The 22,688-nt window shown below is 33.7% G+C and overlaps 7 protein-coding genes and 1 non-coding gene across 8 annotated transcripts; all 8 read right to left on the bottom strand.

Annotated features, from left to right (window-relative positions):
• Positions 1-51: 51 nt before the first annotated feature.
• Positions 52-4,769, bottom strand: PPL_09550 (amino acid/polyamine transporter I; the record flags this gene model as incomplete). The annotated part of the gene is made up of 12 exons (XM_020580343.1): positions 52-732; positions 1,048-1,067; positions 1,101-1,470; positions 2,110-2,352; positions 2,431-2,670; positions 2,780-3,146; positions 3,208-3,298; positions 3,456-3,617; positions 3,729-4,060; positions 4,115-4,238; positions 4,413-4,555; positions 4,717-4,769. The coding sequence occupies 12 exons, from the start codon at positions 4,767-4,769 to the stop codon at positions 52-54; spliced, it is 2,826 nt and encodes a 941-aa protein (XP_020428930.1).
• A 1,210-nt stretch (positions 4,770-5,979) lies between these two features.
• On the bottom strand, positions 5,980-6,051 carry PPL_09549. Its single transcript has one exon. It is a non-coding gene; the product is annotated as a tRNA-Asp (tRNA).
• A 129-nt stretch (positions 6,052-6,180) lies between these two features.
• PPL_09548 (uncharacterized protein) lies at positions 6,181-12,553 on the bottom strand (the record flags this gene model as incomplete). The annotated part of the gene is made up of 7 exons (XM_020580342.1): positions 6,181-6,887; positions 6,912-7,227; positions 7,307-10,446; positions 10,507-10,905; positions 11,554-11,683; positions 11,768-12,436; positions 12,509-12,553. 7 exons carry the CDS (start codon positions 12,551-12,553, stop codon positions 6,181-6,183), a joined length of 5,406 nt encoding a protein of 1,801 aa, XP_020428929.1.
• A 234-nt stretch (positions 12,554-12,787) lies between these two features.
• Positions 12,788-14,570, bottom strand: PPL_09547 (acyl--CoA ligase; the record flags this gene model as incomplete). The annotated part of the gene is made up of 3 exons (XM_020580341.1): positions 12,788-13,894; positions 13,976-14,302; positions 14,373-14,570. 3 exons carry the CDS (start codon positions 14,568-14,570, stop codon positions 12,788-12,790), a joined length of 1,632 nt encoding a protein of 543 aa, XP_020428928.1.
• Positions 14,571-15,178: 608 nt separating this feature from the next.
• On the bottom strand, positions 15,179-16,501 carry PPL_09546 (uncharacterized protein; the record flags this gene model as incomplete). The annotated part of the gene is made up of 5 exons (XM_020580340.1): positions 15,179-15,537; positions 15,646-16,211; positions 16,233-16,280; positions 16,307-16,397; positions 16,477-16,501. 5 exons carry the CDS (start codon positions 16,499-16,501, stop codon positions 15,179-15,181), a joined length of 1,089 nt encoding a protein of 362 aa, XP_020428927.1.
• Positions 16,502-16,610: 109 nt separating this feature from the next.
• gdcA (gp64/disintegrin-like protein) lies at positions 16,611-17,847 on the bottom strand (the record flags this gene model as incomplete). The annotated part of the gene is made up of 2 exons (XM_020580339.1): positions 16,611-17,628; positions 17,735-17,847. 2 exons carry the CDS (start codon positions 17,845-17,847, stop codon positions 16,611-16,613), a joined length of 1,131 nt encoding a protein of 376 aa, XP_020428926.1.
• Positions 17,848-18,324: 477 nt separating this feature from the next.
• On the bottom strand, positions 18,325-19,532 carry PPL_09544 (uncharacterized protein; the record flags this gene model as incomplete). The annotated part of the gene is made up of 2 exons (XM_020580338.1): positions 18,325-19,327; positions 19,420-19,532. The coding sequence occupies 2 exons, from the start codon at positions 19,530-19,532 to the stop codon at positions 18,325-18,327; spliced, it is 1,116 nt and encodes a 371-aa protein (XP_020428925.1).
• Positions 19,533-20,314: 782 nt separating this feature from the next.
• On the bottom strand, positions 20,315-21,566 carry PPL_09543 (uncharacterized protein; the record flags this gene model as incomplete). Its single annotated transcript, XM_020580337.1, has 4 exons — positions 20,315-20,628; positions 20,693-20,847; positions 20,984-21,343; positions 21,454-21,566. 4 exons carry the CDS (start codon positions 21,564-21,566, stop codon positions 20,315-20,317), a joined length of 942 nt encoding a protein of 313 aa, XP_020428924.1.
• Positions 21,567-22,688: the final 1,122 nt, after the last annotated feature.

Here is a 22,688-nt window from a genome sequence, read left to right as displayed (position 1 = left end):
TATATATTTTAATTTATTAAAAGTTGATTTGATGATTGTTATTTTTCACAGTTATTGAATGTTATTATTCTTTTCGGTAATCGATTCTTCGCCACCACTCTGAATCATGTAAAGCATGTTTTCGAACAATCCTCTCTTTGTTTTTAGTGCCAATCCTAAAACGATACCGAATCCCATTGCAGCTGCCAAGAAAATCAAGAGGTAGGTGTAAGGTGGTTCCGGATAGGTTGGATAGAAGTTTCCAAACAACACAATGATGAACAACACCGCTGAGAATATCGGCAGTGCCATATGATAGAGTACACTGTAGTCCTCAGGGTGTTTGTTCTTCATGTAGGGAATCACAGCGATATTGGTAATGATAAACACAATGATCAATGGCAGTGTTCCGATGTACGAGAGATAACCATATGCTTCCCAAGATCCTTTCGTCTTTACAAATCCAAAGATAGCACCGATAATCGCCATGAAAATGAATTGTGTCAAAGTAAAGAAAATGATGGAAACCACCGGTGTTTTGAAGCGAGGATTGGTTCGTGCCAGAATATTAAAGGAGGGATGCAAGTTTGCTTTTCCAATGGAGTAGAGAATTCTGTACATATTGTTGAATGAAACGGTGGCGACATTGAAGGTGGTACTGATTCCGGCAATGTCGATCAACACTGCAAACCAACGTCCAACGTATTTTCGTGCGAATATGTCGATGGGCGAGTTCACTTCGTACCAATACTCCTAAATATGACAAATTCTCTCAAATATAAATAATAAATTTTAAAATATTTAATTTAAAAATATTTAATATTTAATTAATATTTACAAACAAATATAATAAATAAAACATTTATCAAATAAATAATAAAGAAAATTCAATAATAAATAAAATGTTTAAACACAGTTATAAAGAATAATTGTTAAATAATCTAAATTTATTTATTTTAATGTTTATTTTCAGTGGCAGTGCATGCACATCTGTGGTGTTGTCAATATACTCAAAGGTTTATATTTGGGTATTGTTGGCAACATGCTAAATATGGAAAAAAGAAAAACAGAAAATAGATTCGAATTAGCTTAAATATTTATTAAAAAAAGAATTAACATACCATTAATATGAGAGGTTGCACAATGTCCAACCTTTTTGTTTGATAATGAAATTGTGAAACATTCACATAAATTACATTCGAATCTGCTGGTGAGACGCGAAAAAGTAAAATATGTAATTAATGTTGAAAATTTATTTTTTTTATTTTCTAATATTTTGTTGAAAATATAATCTTCCAAATCAGTGATATAAATCATAAGATTCCTCTTTAAATTAAGTTGGAATTGATTTATATGGATGATGTTGTTGTTTATGTTGTTGTTATTGCTGTTGTTATTGATTTCATATGTGAGATCAATGATTTCTTCTGTATACTTGTTTTCCTTTGTTAAATCAATTATAATCTTCATTCTTAATATAAATTGTTTTTTCTATACAAAAATGAAAATATGATTTGCTATTTATATTAAATTCTATACTATCAAAGTAATGAATGAGTTTACAGTAAAAAATAATATTTTACAATATTATATAAAAAGTTAAAAAAGTTAAAAAGATTACAAAATATATTATTCAAAAAATAAAGTTTTACAACAAAAGATAATTAAAATGATCAGAAAATAGTTATTTTTGAAAATTCTGTAAGTTAACATGAGATAGAGTTCTAAATAGTTTTGTAAACAAGTATATATCCACATTAAATTGTGAACAAATACTCAAGCAAATCATATAAAATAAACAAGAAGTGTGAGTAATGTTTATAAACACTGAGAAAAAAAAATTGAAAAGAAGAGAGAGAATATATATATATATATATGGTTGAAATAGGTGAGTAAATAAATTTAAATAAATCAATAATTCTCAATTTACAATTATATTTATGATAAAACAGAAAATAAATAAATACAGATACAACAGTGAATGATATTTTAAGTGTTATATCACAGTGCTGTGATTTGGATTATTCAACACTCCTCAGTACTATTAATAGATGAATATTATTAAATTTAATTGATTTATTTAATTGATTATTTGATAAAATCTAATTTAGAAATGCTGTTAGAACAGACTTGTGATTTGATAACTGTTTTCCCAAGAGACCACCTATTTTTAGTGAGCATGTCAGAGCTGTAACGGAATTCAATCTCTGCAGGTGTAGATGTGCATTGAATGGCGAGATAGTCTCTAGCAATCCTAGATAGAACTGGGAACTCAATTTGATTCTCTTTCCAATACTGCAATGAGTCATTTGAGAATGTAGTTGGTAGATTTTTATATTTTGACAATTCATTCTCATTTTGTTCAACAATAATCTTGTTGAAATAAAAATAAAAATTAATAAATATAATAAGAGTATTGATAGTGTAGATATAAAAATTAATTTAACTTACTATCTTTTGAGTGGATAAAATAAACTTCATTCTATCCATCTCTGGTTTGACTGATTCTATACTGGTTTTATTTCCCTTAGTACCTCCATATTTAGTATAAATTGATTCAATTGAATTGTTTATGTTATTCCAATAATCTTTCCAAAATTCACTTTTAAATACCTCTAATTTGGTGAATGGTGCAAGAAAAGTTGAGATATAAAATGGTTCTATTCCATAATCAAGTGTTGTATAGTAACCCTAAAAAGTTTATGAATGTTTATATGATTAATAGTTTTCAAAAAAAAAAGTTTTTTTAAAAAACCTTCAAATTTGAAAATGCAAATGTTAATAAAATATGATTACATACATCTATTTCTTTCCAAAAGGCTTCAGCAGCAGTCTTGAGAATCTTATTGGTTTTCCATTCCTCTCCAATGTCCAAGAGCCGACCATACACAGGTAAACTGCAAGACAGATTAACATCAGCTCCTTGTAATGCCAAAGTAATAAAATCCACACCATCCAAGAATTTATTGATTTGTTTGATGATATCCCATTCATCGGTAGTGAGATGGATATCATGTTTCGTAATCTTATATTTAATGTCGTAATCAACTGCATCTTTGATCCTGATGAATCTACTAGTCATCTGAAAAGCAGATGACCAACGGATTGGGTTCAATACTTTTGGCTTTAACCTGTCCTTCTTTTCAGTTTTTAGAATTTCGAAAATTCTAAAATTTTAAAATTTTTTATTAATTATGTAAAAAAAAAAATTATAATTGTGTTTCTTACCCAAAAAAAGCATCTGTTTGGTTACTGGAGTTTCTTAAATTTGAACCATAGGAGTGAATTTTATCGAAAAGATATTTCGTTGATTTATCTCCTATAAATGCTTTTATTGCTGAAAAAGAAGGGTTAATAAATTTAATGATGTATAGGAACAAATTGTTTGTTTAAAACAAAATATTAATATTTTAATATTTTTTTTATTTTTATACAACTTGAATAGCTAATGTATTATTTTTATTATATTCACTTACCTAAATTAATCACATGGTTTAAACATAAAATATGTCCACCCTGGAATCCTTTGTAATCATTGGAAGGATCTTGGTTTTTGACAATGTTCTCCACTGTAGTGTGGTTGTTCGAGCAGTTGTCAGAAGTGGTGCACATTATCTTTTTGGAGATATCAAACTTTTCTATAACATCAAAAAAAAGTTTTGATAGAGTTATACCTGAATCATGTTAATAAAATAATATTTGATTGAATTAATAAATTGTAAATTAAAAATTCATTTTACAATACCTACCTGTTTTATCGCTTTTTAGGCTCTCCATTCCTAACAAACACTTTCTAGCTTTAAATTGACTATCGATCCAATGACCAGTTACACCCAAAAAAGAGATATCCTTGACACTCCAGATATCGAAACAGAAACTGATTTTGGAATCCATAGTCTTGAAATACTCTCTGAGTTGTACAACTTGATCATCATATCTTTTTATTATTCTATTTTTAATAGTATCTCCACCAACTAAATTGAACTCTGGTCTTAACGATGAAATAAAATTTTTAAATCTCTCATCCTCTGTTAAGTTGAAGGGAAGATTTTTTTTGATTACTAAATCTATTAATAATTCCCTATTTTAATATAGTTAATAATTGAATATTCAATTTAAGATCATATATACATACTCTGATACACCTTGACTAAAAGGTTTTGATATAGCAAGTGCAAGTGTTTCTGCTTTTTTCCTTTTTTGTTCTGCGACATACGACCAATCTATTTCACTTTCTTTGTGGCAAGATAATCTCACATCTATAAAAAAATTAAAGAGAAAGAAATATAATAGGACAATCAGATCACTTGAAATTGTTATTATTTTGTTAAATTTAAAAATCTTACTCTCAAGATGTGCCCATCCTAAACCACTAGACACTGATTTTTTGTCTACCTTATCGTATTTAAAAGAAAATACTTGACAGTATTTACACTTCATTTTAATTAAATTCTTATCATTCGAATCTATAAATTTAAAAAAGTGTTCATAAATAGAACTATTATATTTATTGGATCTTTTTTTTATTTCTTTATCAGATGAACTATAAGGGTGATATTTTTCACTCATTTTATAACTATTATAAAATTAATTATTATTAATAAATTCTAAAACTCTAACACTGAATCAATCAAAAATTTATAATTGTAATAAATGTGAAATCAAAAAATAAATTTAAAAAAAATTCATAAATATTGTTAAATATTTGATAAATATTTTTCAAAATCTTGAATTTACCTCCCCATCGCACATATACCAAATTTATGATCAAAGTTAGTGTTTGAAAACATATTATTCAAATAGTTACAAGAGTTAAATAATAAATCAAATAATATCAGTAATACTATTGAAATTAAAAAATTTATACTACATTTCACATGTGAATATGTATGTCATATATCATATATAGTTTATAAAACGTTTTTTGATTTTAATCACTTGACTTTATGTATTTTTTGGTGTATTAGCAATTTAAATACTATACACCGACTACTATATAGTCTCACAGACTGTGATATAACTATTTTATTATATATGTAATTAGTCAATGACTGTATGACATATAGTATGACATATGTAGTTTGAAATTTCTACACACTGGTATGTTTTTCAAATAGATTAAGTTAACCAATTAAATTCCGTACAAGTACAACGCACCACGAATCAATTCAACTCCTAAACATTCATTTAATATCTTGATCCTTTTATAATGGTATAAACAGTCAATGAACTATATATATATGAAAAAAAAATAATTTGTTTTATTTGTATTTTTCAAAAAAATCATACAAATATGAATATATACATATGTATTTTTGTATGTCAAAGTGAAAAATGTGTTAATTAGTGTTATTATAAAATTAAATAATTCAATTCAATTATATCGTACTTCAATTCATTCACATAGTGTTGTTATATTAACATTTAATAATAATTTTATTGATATAACCGATCGAGGTTTAGAAAATTATTTAATTTATAGATCTATAAATTTAATAAAGTTTATATTTATTTAATATTTATATTAAAATATATTTGATATATATTTATAATAAATATTAAATATTCAAATTTAATATTTGAGTTGAGTATTTATTTATTATATTTAGGAGTATTGTTAGAGGGATTAAGCCACTTAGAATTCTAAGCGGGTACGTGTGTAAACCACTCGGTGTTCACCTGTGATAAGCCTGCTAGTTACTGTTGGTGTCAACTTCGTGGGGTCCAAGATAGTATTTGATACTAGATTAGTACGTGGCGCGCTCCTTTCAAGTCGGGAAAATTTTTGTAAAAACCCGGGATCGATCCCACGACCCAAGTTCTCTAAGGCTTACTAATGGACCAACTTGGCCAAAGAGTCTTGGGCTTAAACTTTCCTCTCCAGTGAAAAGATCACTTTCATCTTGAAGAGTCACAGAGATGGTGGTCAGCCAAACATCCAGAATTTTTAAATTTTAATACTTACCGCATGCGGTAAAATTTAGTGGTAAAATTTTATTTCTCCCCTTCCGGGAATTGAACCCGGGCCTTTCGCGTGACAGGCGAAAATCCTCACCACTAGACCAAAAGGGAGCTAATGATGATTCTGAAGGACAAAAAACCGTTAATATAATAATCAATTTCAAATGTATTTAAGAACCTGGATATATCATATTTATTTTTAATTATGATTATGTTCAGTTTTTTTTATTTATAATTTTATTAATGTTTTAAAATTGTTTCTATTGCTAAACAATATTCATTGATGTTGGTGTTGGAAATATTGACGTCTGTTGTTGGATGAGGCAGTCGATTAATTATCTCCATAAATTGCTTATTGTTTGACATTGAGAAGTAAGTTGACATTAACAATACATTTGCTAACCTAATTATGATTGTCGAATCTTGTTTTCGATCATTCATACGAATAAAAGGGACCAATGATTTTGCTTGGTATGTGATATCACTAGTATGTTTAACCAATCCAAAGTTGGATAACAACAATTGTTGAATCCATTCTAAAAGATTGTTAATCAAAGACAGCTTCTTTCCAACTTGGAGCTTTGGAGCTGACAGGTAACCGGAAGCATAGTCAATTGACTGTGCAACTACGTTTGTAACTGACTTTAAGGTTTCAATACTGTTGAGTTTGGAATTAATATTGAGTGAATTGACATGGTTAGATGAGATCAATTTGACGACCAACTCTTTCACTGTATTCGATTGCTCGTGATCACGAATCGTTTTAATCTTTGCGTAAAGACTTTGAATCTTATCAATGGAAATCGAAAGGTTAGATTGTAAGCTTGATAAAGTATATCCTATACAATGTAAACTATTGACAACGATAGTAATAATTTCGTTTGTCCACTCGATTGATACTAATAATAAATATGAAATGTAAAAAGGATTAATCATCGAGTATAGTGCTAAAAAATTAAAAAGTTACTTACAAATATAATTTAAAAGATAGTTTGAAATGAAAGTAGATTCTTGGAAATCCTTGATATTGCTTGGAAGTGAAGAAAGGATTGTATTTAGCAACTCCAAAACGGTATCAAATAGTTTCTTTGGTAAACTACCGTTGGAGAGAACATTTGATATCCAAGGAATGATACCATATTGTGAGAGAACCAAAACACCACCAGACTTTGAGAATCCTTTCAAAAGCTCTATTATTCTCAACTTTAGTTTAAGTTTAACAGATTGATTATCAAAAATAGATAATAACTCTGGGAATTTTACAGTCTTTTTAATTATATCAGTTGTCTAAATAAAAAAATAATAATAATTAATAAACTGTTGTTTGTTTACAACAATAAAAAACTCGACTTGTTAAACTGCTTACATTTTGATTTGGTAAAGACTGATTAACAATATCAAATATCCATAGAATTGATTTATACTTGGTAGCCAACTCAATTGATAGATTACCCATAAATGGAATGGTGTGGAAATCAATCTTTTGAGTATTGTGGAAATAGTTGAGTATTTCGTGACGTAGAGTCGGATGGATTGTTGTATCTCTGGTGAATATCTTGATGGCATTGTTCAAAAAGTTTACATAGACTGCTGGAATGTGTTGCTCATTGCCTTTGACACTACTCTTGAGTAGCTTGAGGACACGCAATTGATCTTTGGCGGTTCTGCTGGTTGTCTTCCATGGCTCGATCAACTCGATAAACTTGAACAAAACATTGTAGGCCAACTTTCGAATCGATTTCTCATTGGACGAGAGAGAACAAAGAGTAAAGGACAACGGACCATTAGTGTAGAATGCACTTCTGTTGAGAGAGTCTTGTGTTGCTGTCGACAAGAGTTGTTTGAACAAACGAAGGAAGAAAGCAGGGTCATAGGCATAGGTAGCATTCGCAGAGACAACCTGGTCATATTCATTCGCGTTGATTGGTCGCAACTCGGTGTTCATCTCTGATTTAGCATTGACTGGGTAGTTTTGAATGGAATGCTCCAGTAGCTTCTCGCTAAAGAGTGTGTTGGCAATGAGCAAACCATTGAAACTCATACTCTCCTTATAGTTGTATCCCCATCTTCCAATACGCTCTTCGGTCAACGATGGATTGTTGATCTGGTGAAGGTAGATGACACGATAGAGAAGTTGATCGACTGGATGAGTGGTTGCTTGATACGATTCAAAAATGTGATCCAAGAACACTGCATTGTTGCAAAGTTTCTTGTCCTTGAGGAATACCAAATAGATAATACGTGCCAGAATATATCTAATTGGATTGTTTCGCATTGCGATATCATTGTCATTCAAGAGTTTCAGATGTGACCAAACAAATCGTTGATTTGCCGCTGAGAGCAGTGTTGAATGGATCAACTTGGCAGTGTCTCTAGATGTCTCTGCAATTGCAAGTGCCAACGATAGTGAATTCTTTGTCAACGACGATTCACCTCCCACTGTCAAGTTGATGATGTTCTCTTTCTCATCGGATTTCAACATGTGAGCATAGAATGGAAGTAGCTCCAAGTGGAACGACTCTAAAAGTGAGTGCTCCGATTGCTTCAATGCTCGGACGAGTGAAGATGCAAAAACACTCTTTACTTTGGTGGTCTGTTGTTCCATCTTGACAGTTGTTAACAATATCATTTGCAAATGCTCTGATTGCTGCTTAATGAAATCCTCGCTATTTAATTCCTTGATTCTGGCGATGAATAGAACCATTTCAAATGCCATCTTCAAAACACGTAGACTCGAGTCGGAATTATTCTTAAAGATAGATTGATTGTCAATGGTATGATACAGACTGTCTCTAATCATCTTGGTTGTTTCTTGATCCGATCTGCTTTGGCAATAGAGAGAGTAAAGAACTTGAATCCAATTGATTCCTTTGACATTTGAAATCTTCTCAATGTTGGCCATTGAGATTATCTTTTGGATTGTCTTTTCACTGATAATACTGGTCATTCCCAATATACTGACAATGGACAAGCGGATCTTGTTTGGATTTTGGACAAAGGATACTAAAACATCTTCATTGAAACAACTGTAGAAACTTGCATTATGGAATACTGATGGGTTGGACAAAGTTGATAGCAATAGATGATAGATTGCAATCTCTAAACCAGAATGATCCGACTGCTTTGAATACTCCAATAAAAATTGATAGAGTTTAAATAATTGATTTCTAATAGATTGTTGTTGTTGACTGTTATCGGATAACTTCAACTTCATTAAAGGTGGTGACTTTATCACTAGTGAATCTATTGTTTGTAAATCAACTTGGAGATCCTCTTTCAATAGTTTGACTAGTTGTTGGTTGGTGTCATATGGTTTACTCTGTGCAATCATGTGAATGGTATTGATAAACAATGCGGATGTTGGATGCGGTTGCAAAAGGGTGGCGATATCAAGACAAACGGTCAAGTCAAAGAATGGAATTAGCAATTCTATCGATTTGTAAGAGTTGGTTTCCAATTGATTGGATTTTACATCGTTGGTGAATTTTTCAATGAGAAGGATCACTGGTTGCCTACACAACTCTAGAGCAGCTGCATCCTGACATTGGAAGAGTTGCAAAAGCAGTTGAGAAACTTGGTGACTAGCTAACCAGTTCTTGAGGATATACTGTGACTGAAGGAATTCACCTGCCAATTGGATGGCTTTAGGTGATTTCGTTGAGAGTAGTTGGTCGAAAATCAATGATACTATATCAAAGAGATACTGCTGCGCCTGTTCATCTTTAATCGACTCGATGAGATGTAGAACTATTGGAATGATCGAGGCAATACGTCTTGGTGGAAGTTGTTTAATTTGATTGGTCAATGTCATTTGCCATTCGAAACTATTAAGTAGTTCAATCTGTAGTGTTGGACTGGCAATGGAGAGGAGTGACAATGATTCCAATATACCGTGTTGTTGCAGATCGATTTGCTTGATAGTTTTATCAGAGGAGAGCGACGAGTGCGCAACAAGTTGATGGTGAGATGCCAATTGTTTTGACATTTGCGCTGAGAGAATTGCCGGAAGTGTTTGATAGAGATTGGCATTGACCAGCTCTTGAATGTTGGATTGCGGTTGTTCTTTCTTGAGGTGTGCAAGATGGAAGAAAGAGAGGACTACTTTGGCAGAGTTTTGGTTTGAGCCAACCGAGAGAATAACCTTTGATAGGTAACTGGAGATGTCTTGATTTGATTGAGTGGCGCTGTCTGACAACCAGTTGGAAATGGCTGCTACCATCACTGGACTAACCAAGTTCTTATTACTACCGAAAAGACTGGTTGAGACACGCTGACAAACATCAATGAATTGGAACTTCAATGCATTGGTATCAATCAAAATCTTTACGAGGAATTTCATTGAGTTGATATCTACATTTTCAATCCAGATATCGATCTCCTGCTCCAGACCAGCAAAGAAATTGTTAATCGATAATAACTTGAACAATAGATTTTGATAGAGTGATTTCAATTCATTACAATTATCATTATTTAAATATAAATTCAAAATCATTACCAATATTGATTCTAAAAAGAAATAAATAAAGTTAGTTGGTTATGAAAATATTTGTTTAACTACTACTTTACCATTTGATTCATTTAAATTGGAAAATAATTGAGATGGTATTTGGAATGTCTTGGAATTTGAGATGATTTGAATGAATTGTTTTTGAATCATTGCATCCGATTTCATAAGGAGTGGAAGATCGAATATTCTGATCGGTAGATACTCTTGACTTCCAATTAACTTTGTATATTCAGAGAGGATACCAATGTATTGACCGTAGAGTAATACATTGGATTTGAATTCTTTGTTTTTCTCTTTGAAGTAGTTGATCGATAACATTCTCTCTTTCAAACCTTGTTTGAGATCTTGTATGAATCGATCGATTGATCCAACCTGTTGTTGTTGTTGTGTCGATGCCCAATGTGACAATTCCATCAATACGGTATTGACACGACGCAAACACAACTGATAGAGAATCGCTTGATTATAAGCGACGAAAGGCGACAGTTTATGTTCGAATTCGAAATTTGACATGTGCGATGGAATGAGCATTGCGATCAGTGTGTGTGGAGAGTCGGGGATGCCGCCACTCAGTAGCAATTGACTGCGTTTCGGTGGGCGTGGGATCGTTGACATCAACGTCTTGACCAGCATTGTTGTCCGGTTGAACCAGTACATCGAGAGCGAAGGCAGCGCGTAGTCCACCTTGAAAAAGAGATCGGGACAAGAGTGGATAATCTTGGTGTAGAGTGCGTGGTGCTGCTGGAACTTGGCGGGATTCAGCGAGACTATGATGTTGTGGATCAGTGTCGACTCGGCCGACAACTCTTGGTCGCCACGGGAATAGTGCCATCGGGGATCGAGCGGTGCAATTCCAACGGCGTTAGACGTGCACAACACCGTAAGGAACCGCGCGATTGCATCACGAGCATCCTCTGGCATATCGTCCTTTGAGAAAGCAAGCGCTATACGCGAAAGGAACTTCTTATTGAAGAACTTCAGACGCTCGTGGTGTGTAAGGATTTGTGGCTGTAGAATATGCTGGTCGAGTGACTCAACGAGATCCAACAATACATAATGATGATCATAGTTTATCTTTCCAAAGAATCTAACCAGCAGATGTTTACTATCGACAACAAACTTTGTCAGCTTAAAACTACGGTGTTTCAAAAACGCCAAGATAAATCTCAAAGTAAATGGACGTGTACCATGATAGGCACCCAACGATGATATATCTGTCATTGCTTTTTCAAATGCCTAAATAAATTTAAATATCAATAGTATTGAACATATTAATAATAAGAAAAATGATTGTTAACTAACTAACTAACTGCTACTTACAGGTGATGAAAATGGGAATTTAGATTGAATGTATTTCGCTAGTTTCAATGAGGATTGTGTCAATGCTGTAAAGATACGATAGGTGTTGATAGATAGTTGAAGTGTATCTTGTTGGTTGGTAGTGTAGTTGTTGACGTTCTCTATGAGAGTAGCCAGTTTCTTCTCTGTTATTGTTTCACTGATGTGCTTGTTGACCTTTGTCAGCGATGGATCGTCGTTCACCACCAAGATCATAGAGAACAACTCTAGCAGCACAACAAAGACATCACGATACATATCGGGCTTATCTGTATATTGATCCCAGAGATGGAATAGCTCCACTGTCAACTGAGATTGTCTGAGGTATTTGAAGAGCGGTGACAGTACCTGGTTGTTGTAGTTCAACGAAGCGCTACTACTACCACCGTCCTTTTCTTTCTCCTCTTTAATCAATGAGATCATTCGCTTCAAAGCGATTTCATTGTCGGTCGGTCTCTTTGAAGTCAACAATTTAACAAACAAGTCAAGAGTCAATCCTTCACTCAACTCATCCTCTAATAGCTCTTGTTGTCTCTTCTTATACTGATCTTCCTCTCCGTAATATTGATTCCTCTGCTTCTTAAAAGATTGTGTCTTTGAACTTTCACCACTGTCATCTTTTAATTTGAAATCTTCAGGTCTCTCTGACCACTGATTTAAACATTTATATTAATATTTGTGTGAATCAATAATAACAATAAATATTAATAATGAATTACTTACATTTAAACGAAAGTAATTAACTTTCGATTGTTTTCTAATAGACATATTTGATAAATATCTTTATATATAAATATATATATCTTGATTTGATAGATCAAGATAAATTTAAATGAAAAATGAAAAAATAAAATAAAAAATAAAAACAAAAACGAACGAAACAAAAGAAAAAAAATGAAAATGAAAAGACGAATGAAATTCTAATTCTAATTTATATTATTAGTTGTACAATTATTATTATTTTTTATTTGTTTTATATGTTTTTTGTTTTGTTTTTATAAATTATAATTTTGATTGTTCTAAACTTAATACTTTAGCTTTTAATTCTCTACGAAGAATCTTACCGGAGGAAGATCTCGGAATTTGATCGATGAAAATGATACCACCTCTCAGTCTCTTGTAGTGTGCGATTTGACCGTTTAACCATGTTTGAATCTCCTCAACAGTGACCTGTTGGTTGGCTTGTTTGACTACGTAGGCACGTGGCAGCTCACCGGATACCTCGTCCGCAATTCCAATCACTCCGACATCGGAGATCTTTTCGTGTTTCAGCAGCAGACCTTCGAGCTCGGCTGGCGCCACTTGGAATCCTTTGTACTTGATCAACTCCTTGACACGATCCTCAATGTAGAGATAGCCGTCTTTGTCGATACGGCCAACATCACCGGTATGCAGGAATCGGTCGGCGTCGATCATCTCGGCCGTTGCCTTGGGGTTGTTAAAGTATCCCTTCATAATGTTGGGTCCGCGAACACAAATCTCTCCGAGTTCGCCAGCACCTTTGATTTCACCGGTGGCGATATCCTGGATCTTCAGCACTTGGTTGGGCAGAAGCATTCCACTGGTTCCGGGCTTGTTCGCGCCATACGGAGTGATGACAATCGCTGGTGAAGCTTCGCTCAGTCCGTATGCTTGCTTAATGTGTATTCTTCCACCGAATCGCTGCTTGATAGCGTTCTCAACGCTGACAGAGAGTGGAGCGGCACCGCTGAACAGTACACGCAGTGAACTGATATCGAACTTGTCGACCACTGGTGACTTGGCAAAGAGAATGGCTACGGGTGGTGCAATGAAAGTGATCGTTACCTTATACTTTTCGATCAACTTTAGAAAGGAGAGTGCATCGAATCGCGGTAGTGAGACACTGCTGATTCCAGCCTTGACACAAACACACAAAAAGAAGATCATTCCATAGATATGGAAATATGGAATGACACCAATAACCACCTCATTATAAGTGTAAGTCGGTGACTCGACCGCTTGGATCTGCAGCATATTCGAGAGCAGATTGCGATGAGTCAACATCACACCTTTTGGTAGTCCAGTAGTTCCACTACTAAAAGGTAAAACTGCCAAATCTTCATAACTATTAATCTTTACATTTGGATACTGGTTTTTGTTTTGTGCATGTTTTTATTAGTAAATAAAACAATACTAATCAGATGTATATTCATTAATAGTTATACTTACATTTATTGGTGTATCTAAAGCGGTTTGAAATGGAATTGTATTTGGAATGACATCGCCTACTACAACGACATTCTGGATGGATGGAATCTCCTTTGTGATACCGGCAATCTTATCTTGAAAGATTGATTGTGTAATTAATAGTTTTGGATTGACGGTACCAATGGTTTTTTTGATCTCTTCGATCTGGTAGTCACCAGTGATGGTCGAAGCAACGCATCCGATCAAAAGGATACCATGAAAAATCATCAAATACTCTGGTACATTCTGTAGGATAACACCAACTACATCTCCTTTTTTCAATCCTAATTTAGTTAAGAAACTAGCAACCTTTTAAAAAATAATAAATATAAGATTAATATTATATATATGATTCAATTGTGTGTAAATTAATTGTTACCTTTTCAATATTTGACTTTATTTCAAGACCACTATATTCTCTACCGGTTACACCATCAATAGTAATAGTTTTCTTACCATGTCTTTGAAGATAGGGTAAGAGATAGGATGTCAATGATTGATCTGGAATCGAGATCTCTGGAAATGTAGAATAAAAATATTTATCTGAATTTAATTCAAAGTTCTCTACTTTGATCATTCTCTAATCTAATACTATTTAATTTATTTGTTGTAGTTTAAAAAAAAAGCTATTTTTAATCTAGCAATGAATTAATTAATTTTTTCTGTTTTGTATTTTTTTTTCAATTATTTTGTAATAAATCTTGATATTTATGTGTGTTGAATTGTGATAGTTTTGAAAAAAGAAGTAGTGTGTATTTTATGTGTGTGTAGTTTGCTTACATTAAAAAATCAAAAGAGAAGAGTTTATATTATTTAACTGAAATTAAATTAAAAAAAAAAACAAAACTATTCAAATTTCATTTGAAATTGATTCGATTCAGTTCGAAATTAATATAAATCATTATTGTCGTGATATATGATAGATGTATATATTTCGACATCTGCTTGTTTGATAGTGGTTGGAATTAGTGGTTGCTTACTCGTCATTGTAATTCAATGACACCACATTTAAATTTCTAAATAACTCAAAAAAGGAAAAACCATTCATTGCAAAAAAAAAAAAAACAGTTTTTTTTTGTTTTTTTTCACATTTTGATTTTATTTTATTTTTTATTTAGAAATATGATATTTATTTAATTAAACTTTTATTTTTAATTTATTTAATTTGAACGGGAATCGAGTATTTTAAATGAGTGAAAGGAGAAGAGCGATTAAAGCAATGAAAATAGTTGTTGGACGAACAAATGATGAGGAACTGTAGGAATAACATCCAGCATATTGAGTTCTACTACAAAAACCTTCGTAGTTGGAAGTTGGTACACATGCATCACCACCACACATATATTTGGAACAGTGTTGAAAGATACACGATTTGTAGTTTTTCATACCGTTAGAATAGATTTGACACTTGTTCTCGACGGCACACTGGGCGAGACCACTGAAAGCCTTGGAGCAATCGGAACCGAGACTGTTGAATTGAGTGCATGTTCCAGTCCAGGAATCGACTGGACAGCTACAGAACTCTGTAGATCCACCTTGACATGCTGTAGCCGATCAGTTTCCGGTGGTGAGAGCTGGTGGAGTTTGACAGGTGTAGTTACCTTTGTTGTTCGACAAGCAAAGCAACGATTGGGAGACGTCACACTCCAAACTTGGGAAGGATCCGTCGAGATTGAAACTTGCGACTTCAGAGGCACAGGCAGCACCTGGACCTTTGCTGTTGACTGGAACACAAGTGTAGTTGAGACGCTCGGTGGTCACTGGCGAACAGACTAAACCAACGGCGCATCTGGCATCTGTGGAACCTGGGACATTACAGGCGGCACCGCTGGTGAGGGTTGGGATACAAGCATTACTGGTGGTGTTACATGAGTATCCGAAAGGACAACCGGTCCAAACATCGATACACTGTGCATTGGCTGTGAGTTGACACGTTCCATTGACGCAATCGTTGTTGTTGATGCACGAGGAGGTGGAGTCACACGCCTCTCCGGTGGTGGCGTAATCAAGAAACTGGCAGGTATTTGGATTGTCGCTACCAAAGTAACAACTCAATCCCGGTGCACAATAAGCATTGCTATCAGTAAAGTGATCTTGTGATCCTTCACAGTACTCACCGATCACAGCAAAAGCAGTGCAGTTTCCTGATGAAGTAGCTGTTGGATACTTTCCATAATAACAGAAGGAACCATCTTCACATGTTGTAAATGGGTCAACTCTACGTTATATTATTATTTACACAGATAAAATAATATTGACAAAATTATTAAATATTTCAAAAGTGTATCTATAAATTAATATTATTTTACATACGATGAACTTGGACAAGGTGATCCTACTTTAAGACATTTTTGATCGTAGTGATCGCAAGCGTTGGTTGAGCCAATAACAACCAATAAAACAACTAAAGAAATAAATAATTTCATTTTATCTAACAATTCTGAGTCAACCAAAATTTTAAGTCGGAAAACAGTTTTTTATACATTTGATTGCAACTTCTGCAATCATTATGATTTTTTTTTTTTTTTTTTATAAAAAGCTTTGACAAAATATGATATTTATTTAATTAAACTACTTTTATTTTTAATTTATTTAATTTGAACGGGAATCGAGTATTTTAAATGAGTGAAAGGAGAAGAGCAATTAAAGCAATGAAAATAGTTGTTGGACGAACAAATGATGAGGAACTGTAGGAATGACATCCGGCATATTGAGATTCACCACAACCTTGGTTGCTGGAAGTTGGGACACATGCATCACCACCACACATATCTGAGGAACAGTGTTGATAGATACACGATTTGTAGTTTGGTGAACCGGCATAGATTTGACACTTGTTGTCGACGGCACACTTGGCGAGAGCATTGAAAGCCTTGGAGCAATCGGCACCCAAAGTGTTGTATTGAGTGCATGTTCCAGTCCAGGAATCGACTGGACAGCTACAGAACTCTGTAGATCCACTTTGACATGCTGTAGCCGAGCAGTTTCCGGTGGAGACAGCTGGTGGTGTTTGACAGGTGTAGTTACCGTTGTTCAACAAGCAGAGCAACGATTGGGAGACGTCACACTCCAAACTTGGGAAGGATCCGTCGAGACTGAAACTTGCGACTTGAGAGGCACATGCAGCACCTGGACCTTTGCTGTTGACTGGAACACAAGTGTAGTTGAGACGCTCGGTGGTCACTGGCGAACAGACTAAACCAACGGCGCATCTGGCTTGTGTTAAACCTGGGACATTACAGGCGGCACCGCTGGTGAGGGTTGGGATACAAGCATTACTGGTGGTGTTACATGAGTATCCGAAAGCACAGTCGCTCCAAGCATCGTTACACTTTCCATTGGCAGCGGCTCTGAGTTGACACTTTCCATTGACGCAATCGTTGTTGTTGATGCAGGAGAAGGAGGAGTCACACGACTCTCCAATGGCGGCGTAATCACCAAACTGGCAGGTATTTGGACTGTCGCTACCAGTGTAACAACTCAATCCCGGTGCACAAATAGTATTGCTTGTTTGTGATCCATCACAGTACTCACCGACCACAGCAAAAGCAGTGCAGTTTCCTGATGAAGTAGAAGTTGGACTCTTTCCATAATAACAGAAGGAACCTTCTTCACATGTTGTAAATGGGTCGACTCTATGTTATATTATTATTTACAGATAAAATAATATTGTCAATATCCATTAATATTAAATATTTCAAAAGTGTATCTATAAATTAATATTAATATTATTTTACATACGATGGATTTGGACAAGGTGATCCTACTTTAACACATTTTTGACCGTAGGTATCGCAAGCGTTGGTTGAGCCAATAACAACCAATAAAACAACTAAAGAAATAAGTAATTTCATTTTATCTAACTAAAATTTGAAGTTGAAGTTTGAATCGAACCACCAAAATTAAAAACCTAAATAGATGACACCTGGAATTAAAACAGTTTTTTTTTTTTTTTTTTTGCCACAAATATCTTGGAATTTTTTACACACATTAAAAAATTTTAGTTGAATCGTAAAAAAAACACAATTAAATTATTTGAAAACATCCTTTTATGAGCAATAAGATCTTGCAAAAAGAGTTAATCTTTATAACCTTCCCAAAATTATATATATATATATATATTTTATTACAATTCAACTTTATTTTATTCAATTTTTCAAAAAAAAAAAAAAAAATCCAATAGATTTGTTGTATTTGTTTTTTTTTCTCAAAATATTTATAAATTTATTTGAATAATATTTAAATAATAATAATAATTGGGATTTTTTTTTATTTTTTTTAAATATTAAATTTTTATTTTATTTTATTTTATATTATTGTTTTGATTATTTTTAGAACAAGAGAGCAACCAAAGCAATGATGGCAAGGAAAATAGTTGGACGTACAAAAGATGATGAGTTTTGAGCGTAACAACCGTCGTATTTATAATCTCCACAGGATTTGGCATCAGAGAATGATTGACCACCACATTTGTTGTCACACATGATGGAACCACAGTTTTGGTAGAGACAGCTCTTATAACTTGAACTTCCAGAAGCTTTATATTGACACTCGTTGTCAACGGCACACTTGATGAGTTCGTTGATGGATTCGGAGCAAGCAGCACCGAGGGTATTGTAAAGAGCACAGACACCATTGTAAGAGTCAACTGGACAACCACAATATTCGTTGTTCTCTTTACATCCGTCGGTAGAACAATTACCGGTGGTGATGGCTGGTGGAGCTTGACAGGTTAATTCACCATTGTTGTTCTCCAAACAGAGCAAAGATTGTGAAACGTCACATTCGATATCTGGGATTCGACCGTCCAAATTGAATGAAAAGGTATTTTGACTACATGCAGCACCCAATCCCTTGGAGTTGATGGCAACACAGGTGTAATCGGTCATGGTGGTGTTGGTTGGTGAGCAAATAAGACCGACACCGCATTGGGCTCTAGTACCAGAGCATGAAGCTCCGACGGTGAGAGTTGGAATACACAAGTCGCTGGTTCTGTTACATGAGAATCCGTATGGACAATCTTCCCAAGTTTGACTGCAGCTTCCTTCTTGGGATGCTCTCAATTGACACTTTCCGTCAATACAATCGTTTCCGTTGGTACACTCGAAAGCGGAGGCACAGTCCTCACCGATGGTGGCAAAGTAAAGGTATTGGCAGGATGCTGGTCCTTCGTTGGAGAAACACTCTAAACCTGGAGCACAACTCCAGTAATCATTGTCACAATATTCACCACGCTTGGCGTAGGCGGTACAGTTTCCTGACTCGTAGGGAGTGGCTGGATTATTTGAGAAGAAACACCATGAATCACGATCACATGTAGTCCATGGGTCAACACTTGAAAAAAATTTAATTTTTTAAAGAAATATTTATTAATAATTATTCTATTATTTTATTTTCTAAATAATTTTATTTTATTTTATACATACGCTGGATGTGGGCAAGACTCTCCAACATGAACACATCTTTGTCCGTATGAACAATCTGCGCTGGCAGCTCCGATGGCAGCCAATAAAATAACTAATGAAATAAATAATTTCATTTTATCCTTGTGTGTATATATATTATTTGTATATTTAGAAAATATAATTAAAAGAAAAAGTAAAACTAGAGTTTTTAAGGCGGTAATTTATCGACCCTTCAATTGCCTATCTGAGAAGAAATTCAAAAAAAAATAAAAAATAATCTAAAATAAAAAAATATTAGAAAATAGGTTGATCTGCGGTTGATCAAACATTACTCCAATTTACTCATAAGATTTTTAGATTGGTACAAGGTAATTCTGTTTTTTTAGTTGAAAAAGAATCTAATATTTTTCAAAGTTATTTTTAAATTGTACCAAAATATTTTTTTGTCTATCGATAAAATGAACAGATGTCAGCAGGGTGTCAACCCCATATTTGGTCCAACAATTCATGAATTTTTCAAAGGGTTGATCGAGAACCGAATCATCAAAAAATTAAAAAAAAAAAAAAAAAAAAAAACCCTTTCAACAGCATTGCTAACAAAGAGGTTACTTTTCCAAAAATAATACTTTTATTTATTCACAATATTGTTTCTCTTTAATATTCTTGTGAATATATAAATAATGGTAAGCCAAAAAAAAAAAAAAACAATATTTATTGTTTCTTATCTGACATATTATAATTTTTTTTTAAATGGATTTATTTTTCTTTTTTATAATCCTAATTTTATAATATTTAATAATATTTCTGCAATGCTCCAACAAAATATAATATTATATTTATCTATTATAAAATTTTATTTAGCTAAGAAAAAAAATAATAATTTTTGGTTTAAATATTAATGTTTTTTATTTTAATTTTAGAATAAAAGAGCAACCAAAGCAATGACGACCAAGAAAATGGTTGGACGAACAAAGGAAGAGTCGTTGTTTGCGTAACATCCAGTGTATTGGTAGGCAGTGCATGACTTGTCATTGGTAAGAATTGGGTCACATTTGTTTTGACACATAATGTCACGACAGTTTTGATAAATACATGATTTGTATGAGGTGGTACCTGAAGCGTAGATTTGACATTTGTTGTCGATGGTACACTTGACGAGGTCGTTGATGGCCTTGGAGCAATCGGCACCCAAACGAGTGCTGACAGTACAGGTACCAGTGTTGGAGTCAACTGGACAGGCGCAGAACTCGCTGTTGCTTTGGCATGGGGTAGCAGAGTCGGTATCCTCAGTTACCTGTGGTCAAAGCTGGTGGAGTTTGGCAAGTCAATTTGGCGTTGTTGTCACGGAGACAGAGCAACGATTGCGAGACGTCACACTCCAAACTTGGGAAGGCACCGTCGAGACCGAAGCTTGGGATTTGAGTGGCACATGCAGCACCTGAACCCTTGCTGTTGACTGGGACACAGGTGTAGTTCGGTACCGAGATCGGTGGTTAATGGTGAGCAAACCAAACCAACTGAACATCTGGCTTGTGGAACGTCTGGGAGATTACAGGCGGCACCGTTGGTGAGGGTTGGGATACACATATTGCTGGTCATGTTACAAGAGAATCCGAATGGGCAATCAGTCCATCTACCTGCACATTGACCTACAGTTTGAGTTGAAGCTTTGACTTGACACTTTCCATAGATACATTGATTACCGTTGGTGCAGTCAACAGCTGAATCACAATCTTCACCGACATTGGCGTAATTGGTGTATTGACAGGTCTTTGGTTGTCTTGTGCTTCCATAACAAGTCAAACCATCGGCACAAGACCAGTAATCACCATCACAGAATTCACCTAGCTTTGCGTAAGCAGTACAGTTACCCCAGGCATTTGGCTTTGGATTGTCACCGAACCAACACCATGAACCAGCTTCACACGAAGTCCATGGATCGACTCTGAGAATAGTTTGAAAAAAAAAAAAAAAAGATAACAATTGTTTGTTAATTAAAATTATATTGAGATGATTTGTTGTTAATGATTTATAAATTCTGATATGGATACTTACGAAGATGGTGGACATTGTTCTCCGAGCTTGACACACTTTTGTCCCATAGCACATGAGGCGTTGGCGGTACTGATAGCGACCAATAAAACAACTAATGAAACAAATAATTTCATTTTATCTAGATTATATATTTATAAATATTTGTAGGGGAATGTTTTAAAACAATAAACAAATCTTTTTTTTTTTTTTGAAACTGACTCTCAAATATGGTGTGTTGAACAATGATTAAAGATTAAAAATAAATTTCAAGGCGCTGTGTGGAAAAAAATCTTTGAAAATTTTTAAAAATAAAATTTCTGATTAAAACAAAAAAATTAGATTCAAAATAGTTTTTTTTTTTTTTTCTTCTTTCAATCGTGAAAAACCTTCAACACTAAATACCCCATCTTTGTCATACAATTGCCTTTCATTTTAGGAAAATTTTTTTTTGCCAAACTCCAACTTCAAAGAATCAGTGACAAATCAAAAATACAAAAACTCAACAAAATTCATCTGATCTCACACAAAAATAAACTTGCAAAAAAAAAACTGGAATTTTTCAAAAATCGAAAAACAAAAAAAAAAAAACCAATGTATGGTGGTCACAAATTGTAAGAATTAGTTAGATTTCGATCATAAAGACTGTCAACGGGTGTCTACCACCCAAAGATAGATAGATTTTGCAAGTTTTAAGTTTCAAGTTTCTACTGATTTTATTCATGGTTTTTTACACTTTTTTTTGAGGTCTCATTAAGTGTCATGCACCCCATTTACTTCTTTCGTTTGGACTCGATCACAATGTACATCCAACTCATGGTCACTGATCTTTTGTTTGTCAAACCAAACGAAAAAAAAAACACTTATTAATCTTAGTTAACCGACACCGTTTTTATAAGATTGATGTCAAAATAAAGATAATAACTACAGTAATTTTAAGTTTCTGTTTAAGGTTAAGTGCATATCATGTGCAAAAAAGGTTTGTCATTAACATCGGACCTTCTTCAGGTAGCATTGTCTGTTTACAAGTCGATTTTAGTTATATCGAGCAAAATCAGTCACTACCTATATGAAAGGATATTTTGGAATGACTTACAAAAGATTGAAAAAAGTTTGATAAAATCTTAAGAGAGATGCTTTAGGTATAGAGAGATGGTTAAATTTGTTTCTTTTCGGTCATTTCAGATCACAAATTAAATACCTTTCAAAGTCAGTTGGAGGTTGTCTATCAATTTACTTACTTTGTCTTCTTATTTAAA

The sequence above is a fragment of the Heterostelium album genome (genome assembly GCF_000004825.1).
Source record: "Heterostelium album PN500 unplaced genomic scaffold PPL_scaffold11, whole genome shotgun sequence".
Lineage (NCBI taxonomy): Eukaryota > Evosea > Eumycetozoa > Acytosteliales > Acytosteliaceae > Heterostelium > Heterostelium album.
This window is presented reverse-complemented; position numbering and strand designations above follow the sequence as displayed.